The 17036-nt window shown below is 44.2% G+C and overlaps 1 protein-coding gene across 1 annotated transcript in view; it reads left to right on the top strand.

The window, feature by feature from the left end:
• Positions 1-577: 577 nt before the first annotated feature.
• Positions 578-17036, top strand: part of urm1 (ubiquitin related modifier 1) — a 53023-nt gene continuing 36564 nt past the window's right edge. Inside the window, exons 1-2 of the mRNA XM_078550073.1 lie at positions 578-655; positions 4031-4101. Of these exons, the coding sequence (XP_078406199.1) occupies positions 621-655; positions 4031-4101 (106 nt within the window). The 5' untranslated portion in view covers positions 578-620. The remainder of the gene's footprint in view (positions 656-4030; positions 4102-17036) is intronic.

Genomic DNA, 17036 nt, shown 5'->3' with positions numbered 1-17036 from the left:
GGTAATACCACTGGACTAGTAATCTAGAGACCTGGGCTAATAGTCTGGGGACACGGGTTCAAATGCCACTAGCTAGTCTCAGTAACGGTGACCATGAAGCAATTGTCGATTGTTGCAAAAACCCACGAACGTCCTTTAGGGAAGGAAATCTGCCACCCTTACTCAATCCTGCCTACAGGTGACTCCAGGCCCACCGCAATATGCTTGACTCTTAACTTCCCCCTGAAATAGCCATGCAAGCCACTCAGTTCAAGGGCAAATTAGGGATGGGCAATAAGTGCTGGTCTTGCCAGCGCATCCCATGAAAGAATAAAAAGACTGCATAAATGTTGAATGAAAATGTCAATAGAGTCAACGCCACTGGCCATACAGTCAAAAATGTTATTAATAAATTATTTACAAACCATATTTGTGTCCAGTAATGACAATTCTGACTGTAATCAAACTTTAAAATGGGCCACACATTATTAATTTGCTGACCACAATGCCACTAAGCTGGTGCCCTGCACACTCCCAGAACTCAGGCCCCCAGCTACACATAGATTTCTATCCAAGAGCTGCCTCAAAGACTCATCACTTCCGGGCTGCAGCGCAACTGTTTCCGGGTTCACCAGAGCAACATGGCGGCGCCCATCGGTCTCCATCTGGAATTCAGGTGTGTGTGTGTGTGAGTGTTTTTAAGTGGAAAGACGGAGGGTTTTTCAGGAATCGCACGGTTTGTTGTGGCAGAGGATTGATGTCCGGCGACACATTCGGGCCGATGACTGGGGTTTTAAGTTTAATTTACCCCGCCTGTGCTTTGCAGGCTGGTCTCAGGGCCTGCGGAGTATTGACCAGTTTACTCTGTAAACTCATGAAACTTCATTCGTGGCCGCGCCTTCCGTTGTCTTGGGCCCTCGGCTCTGGAATTCCCTCCACTCCACCACTTCCCTCTTAAAGACATTGCTGAAAACCTGCCTTTTTTGACCAAGCTTCTGGTCATCTGACCTCATGTGGCTCAGTTTAATTTTTCTTTGTAATGCTCCTGGGATGTTTTATTATACTAAAGGTGCTGTATAAATGAATTGTCATAGTTAGTTTGAGATTGCAGTTTGGTGTTGGGTTGGTGGAGAATAAACTTGTGCAGTGTACGATGTTGTAAAAGACCAGTTTCCCTATCACTCTGTTGCAGTGTCAGTGCATGTCACTCAGCCCAATAGTCTGATCCTAGCACTTCCTACGCTCAGTTCAGAGACTGTCACTATTTTCTTGTTTTTCCTCTTGAAGATGGTTATTCATAGGAAGATATAGTTCTCTGAATGGCGGCAAACCTCCAGGGTAGTATCTATTCTTCACATGTGAGATTAGACAGAGTGCTGTCAATCACTCTCTAACAATGAGATATGCAGCTGAGTCTGAACCTAACTGCATTAAGGTTTCAGCATGGTTTCTAATGGGATCGATTGGGATTACTGATTCCCTACCAGTAACATGACAATCCCAACTGTTTTCTCCACTCAAGTACTTTAGGGATCCTGAGCCTAATTGCATTTTGCCTCTCTCACCAATCTGTCCATTGGCTACGTAAGCAATGCCTAATTTGCTGTTTGAATGGACAGTGAAGCAGAGATTGGAACTAATGGCAATTTGGGGTGAGTTCAACCAGTAAATTGTACAGCTTGAGGGATTGAATGGGCTTTTTCTGTTCCTGTATAGGTGTCCTGCTTTTGGTGCCAGCATGAAATCAGGCAACACTCTTGCAGTTTGGCTTTGCTGAGGCTATGGTTAAGGTGTATTGTTAGTTTAGAATGGAGGAAGCTTGACACTTTATTAAATTCTTCCTCTTCCTGATTTTGGACTGTTTGATTCTGGGTGCTGATGAGTCGAAAGCTGTTCTGTTCCCCAGCACTGACAATTCCTCATCTTCAGAAGCACTGAAGCAATCTGTGCCCATATGCAGCAAGACCTGGACAATGTCCAGGCTTGGGCTGATAAGTGGCAAGTTGCATTTGCACCACACAAGTGCCAGGCAATGACCATCTTCAACGGGAGAGAATCCGACCATCTTCAACAAGAGAGAATCTAACTATCTCCCCATGACATTCAATGGCATTACCATTACTGAATCCCCCACTATCAACATCCTGGGGGTTACCACTGACCAGAAACTGAACTGGACCAGCCATATAAATACTTTGGCTACAAGAACAGGTCAAAGGCTGGGAATTCTGTGGTAAATAACTCACCCCTGACTCCCCAAAGCCTGTCCACCATCTACAAGGCACAAGTCAGGAGTGTGATGGAATACTGTCCACTTGCTTGGATGAGTGCAGCTCCAACAACACTCAAGAAGCTTGACACCATCCAGGACAAAGCAGCCAGCTAGATTGGCACCCCAGCTACAAACATTCACTCCCTCCACACCGACGCACAGTGGAAGCAGTGTGCACCATCTACAAGATGCACTGCAGGAACTCACTAAGGCTCCTTCGACAGCACGTTGCAAACTCACGACTACTACCATCTAGAAGGACAAGGGCAGCAGATGCAAGCGAGCACCATCACCTGCAAGTTCCCCTCTAAGCCACACACCATCCTGACTTGGAAATATATCGCCGTTCCTTCACTGTCACTGGGTCAAAATCCCGGAACTCCCTAACAGCACTGTGGGTGTACCTACACCACATGGACTGTAGCAGTTCAAGAAGGTAGCTCATCACCACCTTCTCAAGGGCAACTAGGGATGGGCAATAAAAATAAAAACAAAAAGCTAAAAGCTACTGCGGATGCTGGAAATCCAAAACAAAAACAGAATTACCTGGAAAAACTCAGCAGGTCTGGCAGCATCGGCGGAGAAGAAATCAGTTAACGTTTCGAGCCTTCATGGCCCTTCGGCAGAACTGAAGCATAGTTAGTTTAAGGTGGGGGGGGGGAGCGGAGGGGGGCGGGAAGAGAGAAGTTGAGGGTGTGGTGATTGTGGAGATAAGCAGTGATAGGAGCAGATAATCAAAAGATGTCACAGACAAAAGGATCAAAGAGGTGTTGAAGGTGGTGATATTTGTCTAAGAAAAGTGCTAATTAAGAATGGAAGACAGGATACTCAAAGTACAGCTCTAGTGGGGGTGGGGTGGACAGACTAACAAGGTTTTAGTTTTAGATTTAAAAATAATGGAAATAGGTGGGGAAAGAAGAATCTATATAAATTATTGAAAAAAAAGGTGGGGGGGGGAGAAACGGGGTGGGGATGGGGGGAGGGGGAGTTTAAGATCTAAAGTTGTTGAATTCAATATTCAGCCCAGAAGGCTGTAAAGTGCCTAGTCGGAAGATGAGGTGCTGTTCTTCCAGTTTGCGTTGGGCTTCACTGGAACAATGCAGCAAGCCAAGGACAGACATGTGGGCAAGAGAACAAGGTGGAGTGTTAAAATGGCAAGCGACATGGAGGTTTGGGTCTTTCTTGCGGACAGACCGCAGGTGTTCCGCAAAACGGTCGCCCAGTTTGCGTTTGGTCTCTCCAATGTAGAGGAGACCGCATTGGGAGCAACGAATGCAGTAGACTAAGTTAGGGGAAATGCAAGTGAAATGCTGCTTCACTTGAAAGGAGTGTTTGGGCCCTTGGACGGTGAGGAGAGAGGAAGTGAAGGGGCAGGTGTTGCATCTTCTGCGTGGGCATGGGGAGGTGCCATAAGTGGGGGTTGAGGAGTAGGGGGTGATGGAGGAGTGGACCAGGGTGTCCCGGAGGGAACGATCCCTACGGAATGCCGTCAGGGGGGGTGAAGGGAAGATGTGTTTGGTGGTGGCATCATGCTGGAGTTGGCGGAAATGGCGGAGGATGATCCTTTGAATACGGAGGCTGGTGGGGTGATAAGTGAGGACAAGGGGGACCCTATCATGTTTCTGGGAAGGAGGAGAATAAAAATTCTGGTCTAGCCAGTGATGCCCAAATAGCATGAAAGAATAATTTAAAAAAAACAAGGGATTAACTCTGCTCTTTTCATTTATTTTGTGAAGTTAAATAACTCAACTTTTTTTCTCTGCAATGAATCCATTATAGAGGTGGTGCTGAGCTGCTCTTCAATGGAGTGAAGGATCAAAACGTCACATTGCCTGGCCAGTCAACACCATGTGAGTATTGGATTTCTTTTGCTTTCACTGCTTGTTGTAGAAGAGAATTTAAAGTGTGACACCTGTGTGACAGCTTGTAGCAAAGCAGAGGGAATGGAACATTGCATTTGTTGTGCCTTTATTGGAGGGGGAGAGAGAGGGCTTTTGGGAACAAGACATAAGAAAATGAGCAGCTGCTCTACCAAGCCTTCCCCACACTTGTGATAGCTGAAGCTTTTTGATTGGACACTTCCTACTTCTGCACCCCACCTTCCTGCTGTCATGTGATCTCCAACGAGAGGCTTAATAACCCAGGCTAATTAAGGGGAAGCAAACTCTGAAATATTCCCCCCCAGGCAATTGAAACCAGTCCAGGAGATCAGTTGGACAAAGTTTTTTTTAATATCTGTTAATTGACTTTTCTTCCACAACGTGTGATCTCTGCCCTGGTCAAGAACCGGTCCACCTCCCTTTTGAAGATGCACTGTTCAGAGTTAGCACACCCCACATAGGCCTGCAAATTGTTTCAGAGGCTCACTGCTCAAGGGAAAAGAACAACAATCTAACATCCAGCCTATTTGTCCTTCTGTGTACAGTAGTTTAAACGCATGTCCCCAGATATGGGCCACTGGTGTGTAATGACTGATAAAGACACATTCTGTTCTTATCGCACAGGATTCTCACCGGGCTTTGGATTGTATTTCACGATTGCATCCATCTTGCTATAAAAATCAAAAACTACTGCCCTTGTATGCAATGTACTGCGACCCCACCTAAATGAATATCTTCTTGGGAATGATTGGTTCCAACGAACCCACATAATTTGCTCTGTTCTACTGAAATTTGGTTGCTGTGCACTTAACTACCTCTGTAATTAGTTTATCATGAGTTCAATATCCCTGTCAGTTTCTGGAATTTAAACTCTCACTTATTGCTCTGTGTCTGCTTGGTGAAGTTGTAGGGGACGGTGAAGTTAAACAAGAATTGCGCTGTGTCTGTGATGTTTGTCAACACTTCACTAAGCAAGCCAGGGTCTATCAGATCTGGAAGTAATGTTTGAAGCTTGTTTCATTGAGATTCCCTGTCTCATGTTTCTCCAAAAAACCCTTAGATAAAAAAATCCTATCCAACTATTTATAGTACTGTGAGCAAACATTGAGTGAGTCTTAGCTACGCCATCATGAGTACAGTAATTTAGTAAAATAAACTTTTTGCTGTATGAACATCCGAAAATATGTACGAACATATTAATTAGGAGTAAGCCATTCAAGCTCTCGAGCCTGCTCCATGATCTTAATAATGACATTGCTGATCTGATTGTGGCATCAACTCTACTTTCCTGTCTACCCCCTATACTCATTGACTTTCTTGTCAGTTAAGAATCTTATCTAACTCGGTCTTAAAAGATATTCAATGAACCCGCTTCCACTGCTCTGAGGAAGAGAATTCCACAGACTATTGACCCTCAGAGAGAGAATTTTTTCTCATCTCCATCTTAAATAACCGACCCTTTGTTTTTAAACTCTGTCCCCTAGTCCCGGTCTCTCTCATAAGGGGAAACGTCCTCTCAGTACCCACCCTGTCAAATCCGCTGTAGATCTTGTATCTGTAATATATTTTGGGGAGTCGGTGCGAAGTGGTATTGTCACTAGACTAGTAATCCAGAGACCCTCCAAGAGAAAGGTAATGCTCTGGGGACCCGGTTTCGAATCCCACCATGGTAGATAGTGGAATTTGAATTTAATAAAATATTTGGAATTAAACCTGGTTGTACTACTTGTGACTTTAGACCCACGGCAATGTGGTTGACTCCTAGCTGCCCTCTGAAATGGCCTAGCAAGCTGCTCAGTTAAAACAAGCAAACAAGGAATGAAACTGGACAGATCACCCGGCATCGACCTAGGCACCGGAAATGCTACTGTCAAATTCAGCCCTGTCAACCCTGCAAAGTCCTCCTTACTAACATCTAGGGGCTTGTGGGAGAACTGTCTATCAGATTAGTCAAGCAATAGCCTGACATAATCATACTCACGGAATCATACCTTACAGACAATGTCCCAGACACCACCATCACCATCCCTGCAGTGGAGGTGACAGCAAAGTGGTATACAGTCGGGAGGGAGTTGCCCTGGGAGTCCTCAGCATCGACTCTGGACCTCATGAAGTCTCATGGCACTAGGTTAAACATGGTCAAGGAAACCTCCTCCTGCTGATTGCCACGTACCGCCCTCCCTCAGCTGATGAATCAGTGCTTCTCCATGTTGAACACAACTTGGAGGAAGCACTGAGGGTGGAAAGGGTGCAGAATGTACTCTGGGTGGGGGACTTGGGGACGAAGTCCCATCTTCACTTTGAGGATACCCTCCATCATGTTGTGTGGCACTACCACTGTACTAATTGGGATAGATTTTGAACAGATCTAGCAACTTGAGACTGGACAACCATGAGGCGCTGTGGGCCATCAGCAGCAGCAGAATTGTACTCAACCACAATCTGTAACCTCATGGCCGACATATCTCCCACCCTACCATTACCATCAAGCCAGGGGATCAATGAAGAGCATGGAGGGTATGCCAGGAGCAGCACCAGGCATACGTAAAAATGAGGGCTCAACCTGGTGAACCTACAACACAGAACTGCTTGCGTGCCAAACAGCATAAGCAGCAAATGACAGAGCTAAGCGATTCCACAGCCAACAGATCAGATCTAAGCTCTGCAGTCCTGCCACATCCAGTAACGAACGGTGGTGGACAATTAAACAACTCACTAGAGGAGGAGGCTCCATAAATATCTCCATCCTCCATGATGGAGGAGCCTAACACATCAGTGCAAAAGATAAGGCTGAAACATTTGCAACAATCTTCAGTTGGAAGTGCCGAGTGGATGATCCATCTCGGCCTCCTCCAGAGGCCCCCAGCATCACAAATGCTAGTCTTCAGCCAATTCAATTCACTCCACGTGATATCAAGAAACAGCTGAAGGCATTGGATACTGCAAAGTCTATGGGCCCTGACAATATTCCGGCAATAGTACTGAAGACTTATGCGGCAAAACTTGCCGCGTCCCTAGCCAAGCTGTTCCAGTACAGCTACAACACTAGCATCTACCTGGGAATGTGGAAAATTGCCCAGATATGTCCTGTACACTAAAAGCAGGACAAATCCAACCTGGCCAATTACTGCCCCATCAGTCTACTTTCGATCAACTGTAAGTAATGGAAGGGGTCATCAACAATGCTATCAAGCGGCACTTGCTTAGCAATAATTAGTTTGGGTTCCACCAGGGCCGCTCAGCTCCTGACCTCATTACAGCCTTGGTTCAAACATGGACAAAAAAGCTGAACTCCCGAGGTGAGGTGAGAGTGACTGCCCTTGATATCAAGGCCACATTTGACTGAGTGTGGCATCAAGGAGCCCTAGCAAAACTGGAGTTGATGGGAATCGGTGGGGGGAAAACTCTCTGCTGGTTGGAGTCATATGTAGCACAGAGGAAGATGGCTGTGGTTATTGGAGGTCAATAGGGAGGCAGTGTGGTATTGAGGCATAGTGGTATTGTCACTGGACGAGTATTCCAGAGATCCAGGGTAATGCTCTGGGGACCTGGGACCACCATGGCAGGTTGTTAAATTTAAATTCGATAAAAATCTGGAATTAAAAGTCTGATGATGACCATGAAACCATTGCCGATTGTTGTAAAAACCCAGCTGGTTCACTAATGTCCTTTAGGGAAGGAAATCTGCTGTCTTTACCTGGCCTGGCCTACATGTGACTCCAGACCCACAGCAATGTGGTTGACACTTAAATGCCCTTTAAACCAGGGCAATTAGAGATGGGCATTATATGCTGGCCTAGCCACGACTCCCACATCCCATGAACAAATTTTTAAAAATCTCAGCCCCAGGACATCACTGCAGGAGTTCCTCAGTATGTTCTCGGCCCAACCATCTTCAGCTGCTTCATCAATGACCTTCCTTTCATCATAAGGTCAGAAGTGGGGATGTTCGCTGATGATTGTACAATGTTCAGCACCATTCGCGATGACTCAGATATGGAAGCAGCCCATGTCCAAATGCAGCATGACCTGGACAATATCCAGACTTGGGCTAATAAGTGGCAAGTAACATTCACGCCAGGCAATGACTATCTCCAACAAGAGAGACTATTGCCATCGCCCTTGACATTCAATGGCATTACCATTGCTGAATTCCCCGCTATCAACATCCTGGGGCTTCCCATTGACCAGAAACTGAACTGGACTAGTTATATAAATACTGTGTCCACAAGAGCAGGCCAGAGGCTAGCAATCCTGCAGCTAGTAACTCACCTCCTGACTCTCCAAAGCCTGTTCACCATCTACAAGGCACAAGTCAGGAGTGTGATGGAATACTCTCCACTTGCCTGGATGAGTGCAGCTCCAGCAACACTCAAGAAGCTTGGCCACCATGCAGGACAAAGCAGCCCACTTGATTGGCACCACATCCACAAACATTTACCCCCTCCACCACAGACGCACAGTGGTAGCAGTGGGCACCATCTACAAGATGCTTTATAGGAACTCAGCAAGGCTCCTTAAACAATACCTTCCAAACTCACAACCACGACAAACTAGGACAAGGGTAGCAGACACTTGAGAACACCACCACCACCTGGATGTTCCCCTCCAAGCCACTCACCATCCTGACTTGGAAATATATTGCTGTTCCTTCACTGTTGCTGGGTCAAGATCCTGGAACTCCCTCCCTAACAACAATGTGGGTTTACCTACACCACATGGACTGCAGTGATTCAAGAAGGCAGCTCACCACCATTTTCTCAAGGGCAATTAGGGATGGGCAATAAATGGTGGCCTAGCCAGCAATGCCCACATCCCATGAATGAATTAAAAAAAAATGAGATCACCCCTCATTCTTCTAAACTCCAATAGATATAGGCCCAACCTTTCGAACCTTTCCTCATAAAATAACACCCTCATCCCAGGAATTAGTTGTGAATCTTCTTTGAACAGATTCTAATGCAATTATATCCTTTAAGTAAGGAGACCAAAACAGTTCACAGCACAGCAGTTCAGATGTGGTCTCACCACGCCCTATACAACTGTAGCAAAACTTCCTTCCTTTTGTTTGATTCCCCTTGCAATAAGCGACAACATTCGATTTGTCTTTCTAATCATTTGCTGTACCTGCATACTAACTTGGTGATTCATGTACCAGGACACCCAGATCCCTCTACCACAGAGTTCTGCAATTTCTCTCCATTTAAATACTATACTGCTTTTTTATTCTACCTTCCGAAGTGGACAAGTTCATATTTTCCCACATTATACTCCATCTGCCAAATTTTTGTTACTCACTTAACCTGTCTATATCCCTTTGCAGACTCCTTATGTCCTCCTCATAACTTACTCTCCTACCTATTTTTGTGTCATCAACAAATTTAGCAACCATACATTCGGTCCCGTCATGCAGGTCATTAATATTGATTGTAAATAGTTGAGGACTCAGCACTGATCCCTGTGGCACTCCACAAGTTATAACTTGCCAACTCGAAAATGATCCACTTATCCCTACTCTCTGTTTCCTGTTAGCTCACCAATCCGCTATCCATGCTAATATGTTACCTTCTACACCATGAACTCTTAATTTTTTGTAGTAACCTTTCATGTGGCACCTTATCAAATTCCTTTTGGAAATCCAAGTACACCACATCTACAGGTTCCCCATTATCCACATTGCTTCTTACTTCCTCAAAGAGCTCTGATAAATTCGTTAAACATTTCTCTTTCCCAAAACGATGTTGACACTGCCTGATTGCGGTAAGATTTTCTAAGTGCCCTGCTCTAACCTCTTGAATAATAGATTCTAGCATTTTCCCTATGACAGATGTTAGGCTAACTGTTGGGTGGTTTCCTGCTTTCTGCCTCCCTCCTTTCTTGAATAGGGGAGTTCCATTCATTGTTTCCCAGCCTGATGGGACCTTTCCAGAATGTAGGGAATTTTGGAAAACCACAACTGATGTATCTAACTATCTCAAGAGCCACTTCATTTCTGACCCAAGGATGAAGTCCAGCAGGTCCTAGGCACTTGTCAGACTTTAGTTCTACTAGTTTTCTCAGTACCTTTTCCCTGATGATTGTAATTGTTTTGAGTTTCTCCCTCCTTTTCATCTCCTGATTTACAAGTATTTCTGGGATGTTATTTGTGTCTTCTACAGTGAAGACAGACACAAAATAGCTGTTCAATGCTTCTGCCATTTCCTTATTTCCCATTAATTCCCCAGACCCCCTCTCTAAAGAGCCAATGCTCAATTTAGAAACTCTTACTATCTGTTTTTATACTTCTAGCTAGCTTTCTCTCATACTCTTATTTCTCCCTCCTTTTTTTTAAGGCATTCTTTGCTGGTTTTTAAATTGTTCTGACCTACCACTAATCTTTGCGGAAGCGGAATTGTATTATTTTACTTTCAATTTGATACTATCTTTAACCTCCTTAGTTAGCCACAGATGGTGCATCCTTCTCCAAGAATCTTTCTTTCTCACTGGAATGTATCTCTGCTGAGTGTTTATGAAATATCTCCTTAAATGTCTGCCACTGCATCTCTACTGACTTACCCCTTAACCTCTGTCTTCCTACCCCTGTGTTATGACCACAGCAAGTGTTAAGCAAGCCAGATCCCTGTCTTACTGATCATAACCTTTTTTTTTGTATTTTGAAAATGAGGAGGAAAAGCTACTGACCCCAAAAGCATAGAACTCCAGTAACACCTTTAGGATTTTAAAACGTTATAGGATTTATTAACAAGAAGAAAAAAAACCCATAAGCACACAAGGTTAAAGTTACGCAGTTGAAACAGTCTTACAAAAACATTCCCCCCAAAAAAAACCATTTGATCGGAACATACAAGGAAACTACTTGGCAACAGCTCCCTTATAGATTTTCAACTATAAAAATCCAGTAATATTACCCCAAGGCAAAACTGCTGTTACTTTAGTAAAGGTATACCACACAACTCCTCAAACACTTTCACTCTGCTGTGGAAATCCAAGAAAATTCAGAAAACAAACTTTCTGAAACAAAGGCTTTTCTGGTTTGACTGGATGGCTGGTTTGATTTCACTCCTCTCAGTACAGAGCTGGTCTCAAGGCATCTCTCCCACACAGCCACCACAACTCAGCTCAACATCTTCCTTAAATATCCTTTTCCCTTTTATCTTAGATTCCATTGTCATCAGGACCTCTCTGAACTCAACTTTTCCAAAATATAAAAATCTTTCATGTTTTCCTATTGCCTCTACTTTTAAGGAAAAAAAAACTTTCCCTTGTTTACTTATGAAACCTTTGTAAGTTGTAAAAGTTCCTTAAACTCCCCTTTGAAATTTAACAGCTGGAAAGCCAAGTCCCCATCTATCTCCTAATGGAATTTAAAAAAACCCAGCCTATTTACTTGTAAATCCAACTTCACCATAGTCTCACTACAAATGCATGCATCTAGCTCCTTTACCATCAGCCAAGCTGTCTCTATTAACCTTCCCTCATTTTAATTAACCTCTCTCTCTCACACACACATCCACCCATCTTTACAGAGTACTGCCATATTCCGAAAATATTTTAAAACATTCATCTTCACATATGCAATTACTTTTATTTATGTTTAAAACACTAGTCTTGGACCCACTCTTCTTTCCCTCAAACTGAATGAGAAATTCAATCCTGTTATGGTCACTGCTACCTAGAGGTTTATGTAGAGGTCATTAATTAATCCGCCTTCATTGTATACGACCAGGTCTAGAATAGCCTGCTCTCTGGTTGGCTGTAGAATGTGCTGCCGTAAGAAATTGCCCCAAAAACATTCTATGAACTCATCTTCTAGGTTATCTTTGCCAATCTGAATCACCCAATCTATGTGTAGGTTGAAATCGCCCATGATTATTGCTATACCTTTCTTACAAGCCCCCATTATTAATGTTTGCCAATAAGTTTGTTCCAGTAAGTCTAAGGAGCATCCACACAGAGGCAGTGGGACCAGGGCATTAAGTTGAAGTTCTTGCTCCTACTGATGGTACTTGCTCCGGTTTTTTATTTCTTTGCTGCCTACTGTTGCCAATTTTCTCAGTGCCAGCTGTGGCTCAGTGGGTAGTGCTCTTGCTTCTGAGTCAGAATGTTGTGAGAGAGTGCCGTATATTGGGCGCGATATTATATCAAGATCCGTCTGCCCTTTTGATGTCAAGGGATCTTTTAAGTCCACCTATTTTGAAGAAGAGCGGACAAGTTCTCCCTAGTATCTAGCCAACATCTATCCCTCAACCAACATCAGTAAAATAGATGATCTGGTCAATTGCCACATTGCTGTTTGTGGGAGCTTGCTGTGTGCAAATTGTCTGCTGGGTTTCCTACATCACAGCAGCGACTACACTTCAAGAGCACTTCATTGGCTGTCAAACGCTCCAGGACATCCTGAGGTTGTGAAAGGCGCTATAAACACGCAGTCCTTTTTCTCTCTGTCTCCTTTCCTGAAGCAGCTGTGTTTTTGCTGGGATACAGTTCTGTGGGACATCATCAACCCTCTGGTGCCATGTCAGAGTGACCATATTTCATGTCTTAGTGTTACCGATATTTTCAGTTGCGGGGCATCACAGCTCAATCTTGTATAAGTTCAGTGTTCAAACGCACACTTTCTGGCATACATTAGTGACCCAGCAGCTTTCATGGTCACTCTTCCCGGTGCTTTCCCACATATTATCAACTTTATTCAATTCAGGTTGGAGCTTTCCACTGTGGGATTTGAACTCCCAACCTCTGGGTCACGAGTCCGCTTCACAATTGTACCCAACACATGCTAAAAATTCACAGCAGTCAGCCTGTGTGCTGTGGTACCTTTTAGCTCTTCAAGTTTGACTTTCAATTCACGCAACCACTACACCCTGCAGGGCACAAGTGTGTGAAAGTGCAGCTCTCCTCACTCAGAATTAATCTTTGTGTTTTTTCTCTTTCACAGGTTGTGTTCGGCTTTGATCTTTGTAATGCTGTATTTTGTGTGTCTGTGTGTGTTGGGGTATAAATGTGATCTTTGTAATGCTGTATTTTGTGTCTGTCTGTGTGTGTCTGGGTACAAAAGCAGATACTGTTTTATGACCTCACTATTGAGGTGCTTAGCAACAAGCGACTTGTATTTTCCTGGTTACTTAATTGGTCCTCCCCTTGTTTCTGATTTATAAACTGTTATGCTTTGAACGACTCCTCCAGGTGGAAGATGGAATTCTATCAACCCCCCAGCTCCCTCCCCCAAACAGTTCACAAACCATATCTCTTCACCCTCTATCAAGTTTTGCCTTGTATAGTATATATGTTCTTGTAAGGGCTGCTCTAGCGGGCATATGAAATTTTGACTGCCTTTCCCTTTTCCTTTTGTACCATTCCATGGACCTCTGCATCAACCCCTTCCCCCCGGGGTCAGTTCAGGTAAGCTATGGGCCAGTGGCCAAAGCAGTGCTAGGCAACAGTGGTGTTGCTCCAACAATGCAGCTTGAACCGTGACGACTGTCCTGCTGTGGAGCTCTCAATATTGTCCGTGGAAGGGCAAACAGATAAACAAAAAGGGTTCTCTGCCCTGTCAGGGCTTTCTGCAGCCAATAATTTCAAGCTGTTAAATTGAAACAGCGCTGGCTGGTAAGTGGGAAAACAAAGGGAAAATGCCTTCACTTGCCAAGTGAGTGAAAACTGCCATAGCTTCTCTTGAAGGTTGGCGACTGCTTCCCCATCCATGGTTCAGCAAGGTTATCTGGTGTGGCACTGTGCCAACAGAGCAGGGAAGACCCTGGTTTGATCCATTCTGAGTTCCCTCTCCGTAGCTGGAAAGCAAGTGGCAGCGCTACAGTTGGCTTTGAGGCCCTGGGTTGAGGAGGAGCTAACCTCAGCTCCACTCCTGATGGCAACCCTGTGACCCTTGCTGGAGGTGCGGATGTCCAATGGGGTCTGGCTGTGATGCCTTTCACAGTCGAATAACTACCAAGCATGAAGACTGATCAGCCGAGCAGGGAATGAAATGGCAATCTGCATCCACGGGACGGTAGTGCAGCAAAGAGACTGCTTTGAAGAATTGATGGAAATAATTGGCAAAAATGGTGGTTGGGGAAACTTCCTGGCAAAGAAATCTTAAGAGATTTTTAGCAGCTAGTAAGACAATATAAACATTTGTTTTACAGCAGCTTGAGGCTTAACATTCAATACAACGACAACTTGCATTTATATAGCACCTTTTGCATAGTGAAACATCCCAAGATGCTTCAATTGAGCATTGACAAACAAGTATTGGCACCCAGTCAAAGAAGGAGACATTTACGAAGGTGACTTGAATGTTTCCTCTGAGGTAGGAGTTAAAAGGAGATTTTAAAGTGGGGGAAAGAGAGAGAGAGAGCGAGGTGTAGCGGTTTAAGGAGTGACATGAATCCAGTTGGTACTTGCTAATTTTGTGCTTCCTCGTTTTGATCACTGCTTTCAATGTCAGTTTACTTCATAAGTTTAAGTTTATATTTAATTTATCAATTTATATTGATAGGTTTACTTCAAGTCCTTAAACTGAAAAACTGTGTACTTACATGAACTTCATTGAATGAAACCCACTGGTATTAGAATGAAAGAAAGCTTGGAATAGTCTCAATATCATGACAGCTAATTGTCTTTGTGTATTTTTTATAATTCTTTGATGGGATGTGGGCGTCGCTGGCAAGGCCAGCATTTGTTGCCCATCCCTAATTGTCCTTGAACTGAGTAGCTTACTCAGCCATTTCAGAGTCAACCACATTATCGTGGATCTGGAGTCACATGTAGGCCGGACTGGGTAAGGATGGCAGGTTTCCTTCCCTATTAGTGAACTAGATGGGTTTTTATGACAATTGACAATGGTTTCATGGTCACCGTTACTGAGACTAGCTTTCAATTCCAGATCTTTTTTTTCAAATTAATTGAATTTAAATTCCACCAGCTGTCACAGTGAGGCTGAACCCACGTTCCCAGAGCATTAGCCCGGGTCTCTGGCTTACTCATCCAGTGACATTACCACTAGGCCACTGTCTCCACCATGTCTACAAAACAGTGCTCAAAAGCCCACAAAGTAATTTTTAAGGAATGATAATTCTGCGCCCCCCCCCCCCGCCCCCCCCACACCAAGCTTAACAAATGCACTGTCGGGTGTGCCATCTTTCAGAAGAGCCATTAAACCAAGGTCCCATCTGTCTCTCTAGTGAATGTAAAAGATCCCATAGCACTAATGAAAGAAGATCAAGGGAGTTCTACCTCGTGTCCCTCAAACAATATCACGAGAAGTAAATTGCTTTGCTTGTCATCTCAGTTAACGGGACCTTGCTGTGTGCAAATTGGCTGCTGCATTTTGTATATAACAAAAGTGACTTCACTTCAAAATGCATATTATCTTGCTCCGTGTACTATGTGCATTTAGGAAGCTGGCAAACCCATAGACCTGTAAAAATGTAGATTTAAGAATGCGCCATCAAGTTACGGCCGCCAGTTTCAGTAAAGTGACCTTGCAACTGTTGGTCCCGCATATTTGCCCTCTGGACCTCACAGTGGAGCCCAGCATCGCTGTAGAGATCGGCACTCGATGCCAAGCAGAGAATGACATGACATGGTCACTTTCTCGAATGTGATCCAAATCTCCAGTAAAATATAAGATCCTGCGACAAGATAATACTGACCCAGGGTCACTAAATGTGTAACCAGAGATCTGGAAAGTGAACACCTGGGAGTGGAAGAAGAGCCTTGTGTTCAAAGAAGTAGGTGCTGGGCAGGAGTGGCAATCCACTGAGCAATTTGGCAGTGATTGCAGGATGCTCTGTGGTGTGAAGCTGTGGTCAGCCTGGAGTCGGTCTGTATTTCCAGCTGTTTTGTAAATTAGCTTCAAATATAGATTTATCTTGCCTTCAAAGTGGGAATTATTTTTGCAAATTATACTGGCTCGTTCTGTCCCTTTCTCCTGGTGGAATTGCATTCAGGCAACCTGGAATCTGAAGCACAGTTGTGATAAAATAAACTTTGCATTATCCGGCACTCTACCAACCAGAATTCCCTAGTAACTGGAATTTCTGACATCTTGATTTTTTTTTTAAAAGCCTTCACTTTCAGTGTTCAGATTGTAAATCCACAAGTTGAAATTATTAAATTATTGGGTCAGTTTAGGTTATTGTGCCTGAACAAAGATATTACCACACCTTGTGTCGTGTCCAGAGTAATGTAACTAACTCCCCATTAACTGGCAACAGCCATTCCCCGAGCACGTCGGACAACAACAATTTTACTGTACTTCGTTGCGCTGATGGAGCTGTGGTTAATATGTCCTGTCCCTTTAGGAGCACTCTTCAGGTTTTTTACTGCAAGAAAGGGCTCTGAAAAGGTCCTTCCAGAGGCTGCTTAGAGAATAATGGCTGATTGAGGTTTCATACATTGGCAACTGCTTCTCTTGTTAGTTTTCGTGGACAGACCAGGCAGGTTCTCCTGGTTTACCCATTCTCTTTAAATACTTTTGACACTTGGAAGCCTGATGCATGTGCACTAGATGTAAGATTTTGACTCTCACTTATCACAGAAGGAGACAGTACAGAAAGAGGCCATTCGGCCCATCGTGCCTATGCTGGCATTTTGGAAGAGCTGCCCAGTTGGCTCTGCCCCCTGCTCTTTCCCCAAAACCCTGCAAATTTTTCCTCTTCAAGTATTTATCCAATTACCATTTTGAAAGTTACTATTGATTCGGCCTCACCAACTTGGAAGTTTGCTGATCTACAAGAAAGGAAGTTTCCTGAGCTTTATGCACAGTGTTAGTGCAGGACTGTTTAAAGCTGCCAATCCGTCTGTCCGGCTAACACAAGATCAGGTCACTGAGTTTAACTGCTTGATTCCAAACTCTGAAAACCATGACACGCTCATCAGTTTAAGCTTCAGGTTAGAAGCAC

Source organism: Cetorhinus maximus, chromosome 10 (genome assembly GCF_964194155.1).
Source record: "Cetorhinus maximus chromosome 10, sCetMax3.hap1.1, whole genome shotgun sequence".
NCBI lineage: Eukaryota > Metazoa > Chordata > Chondrichthyes > Lamniformes > Cetorhinidae > Cetorhinus > Cetorhinus maximus.
This window is presented reverse-complemented; position numbering and strand designations above follow the sequence as displayed.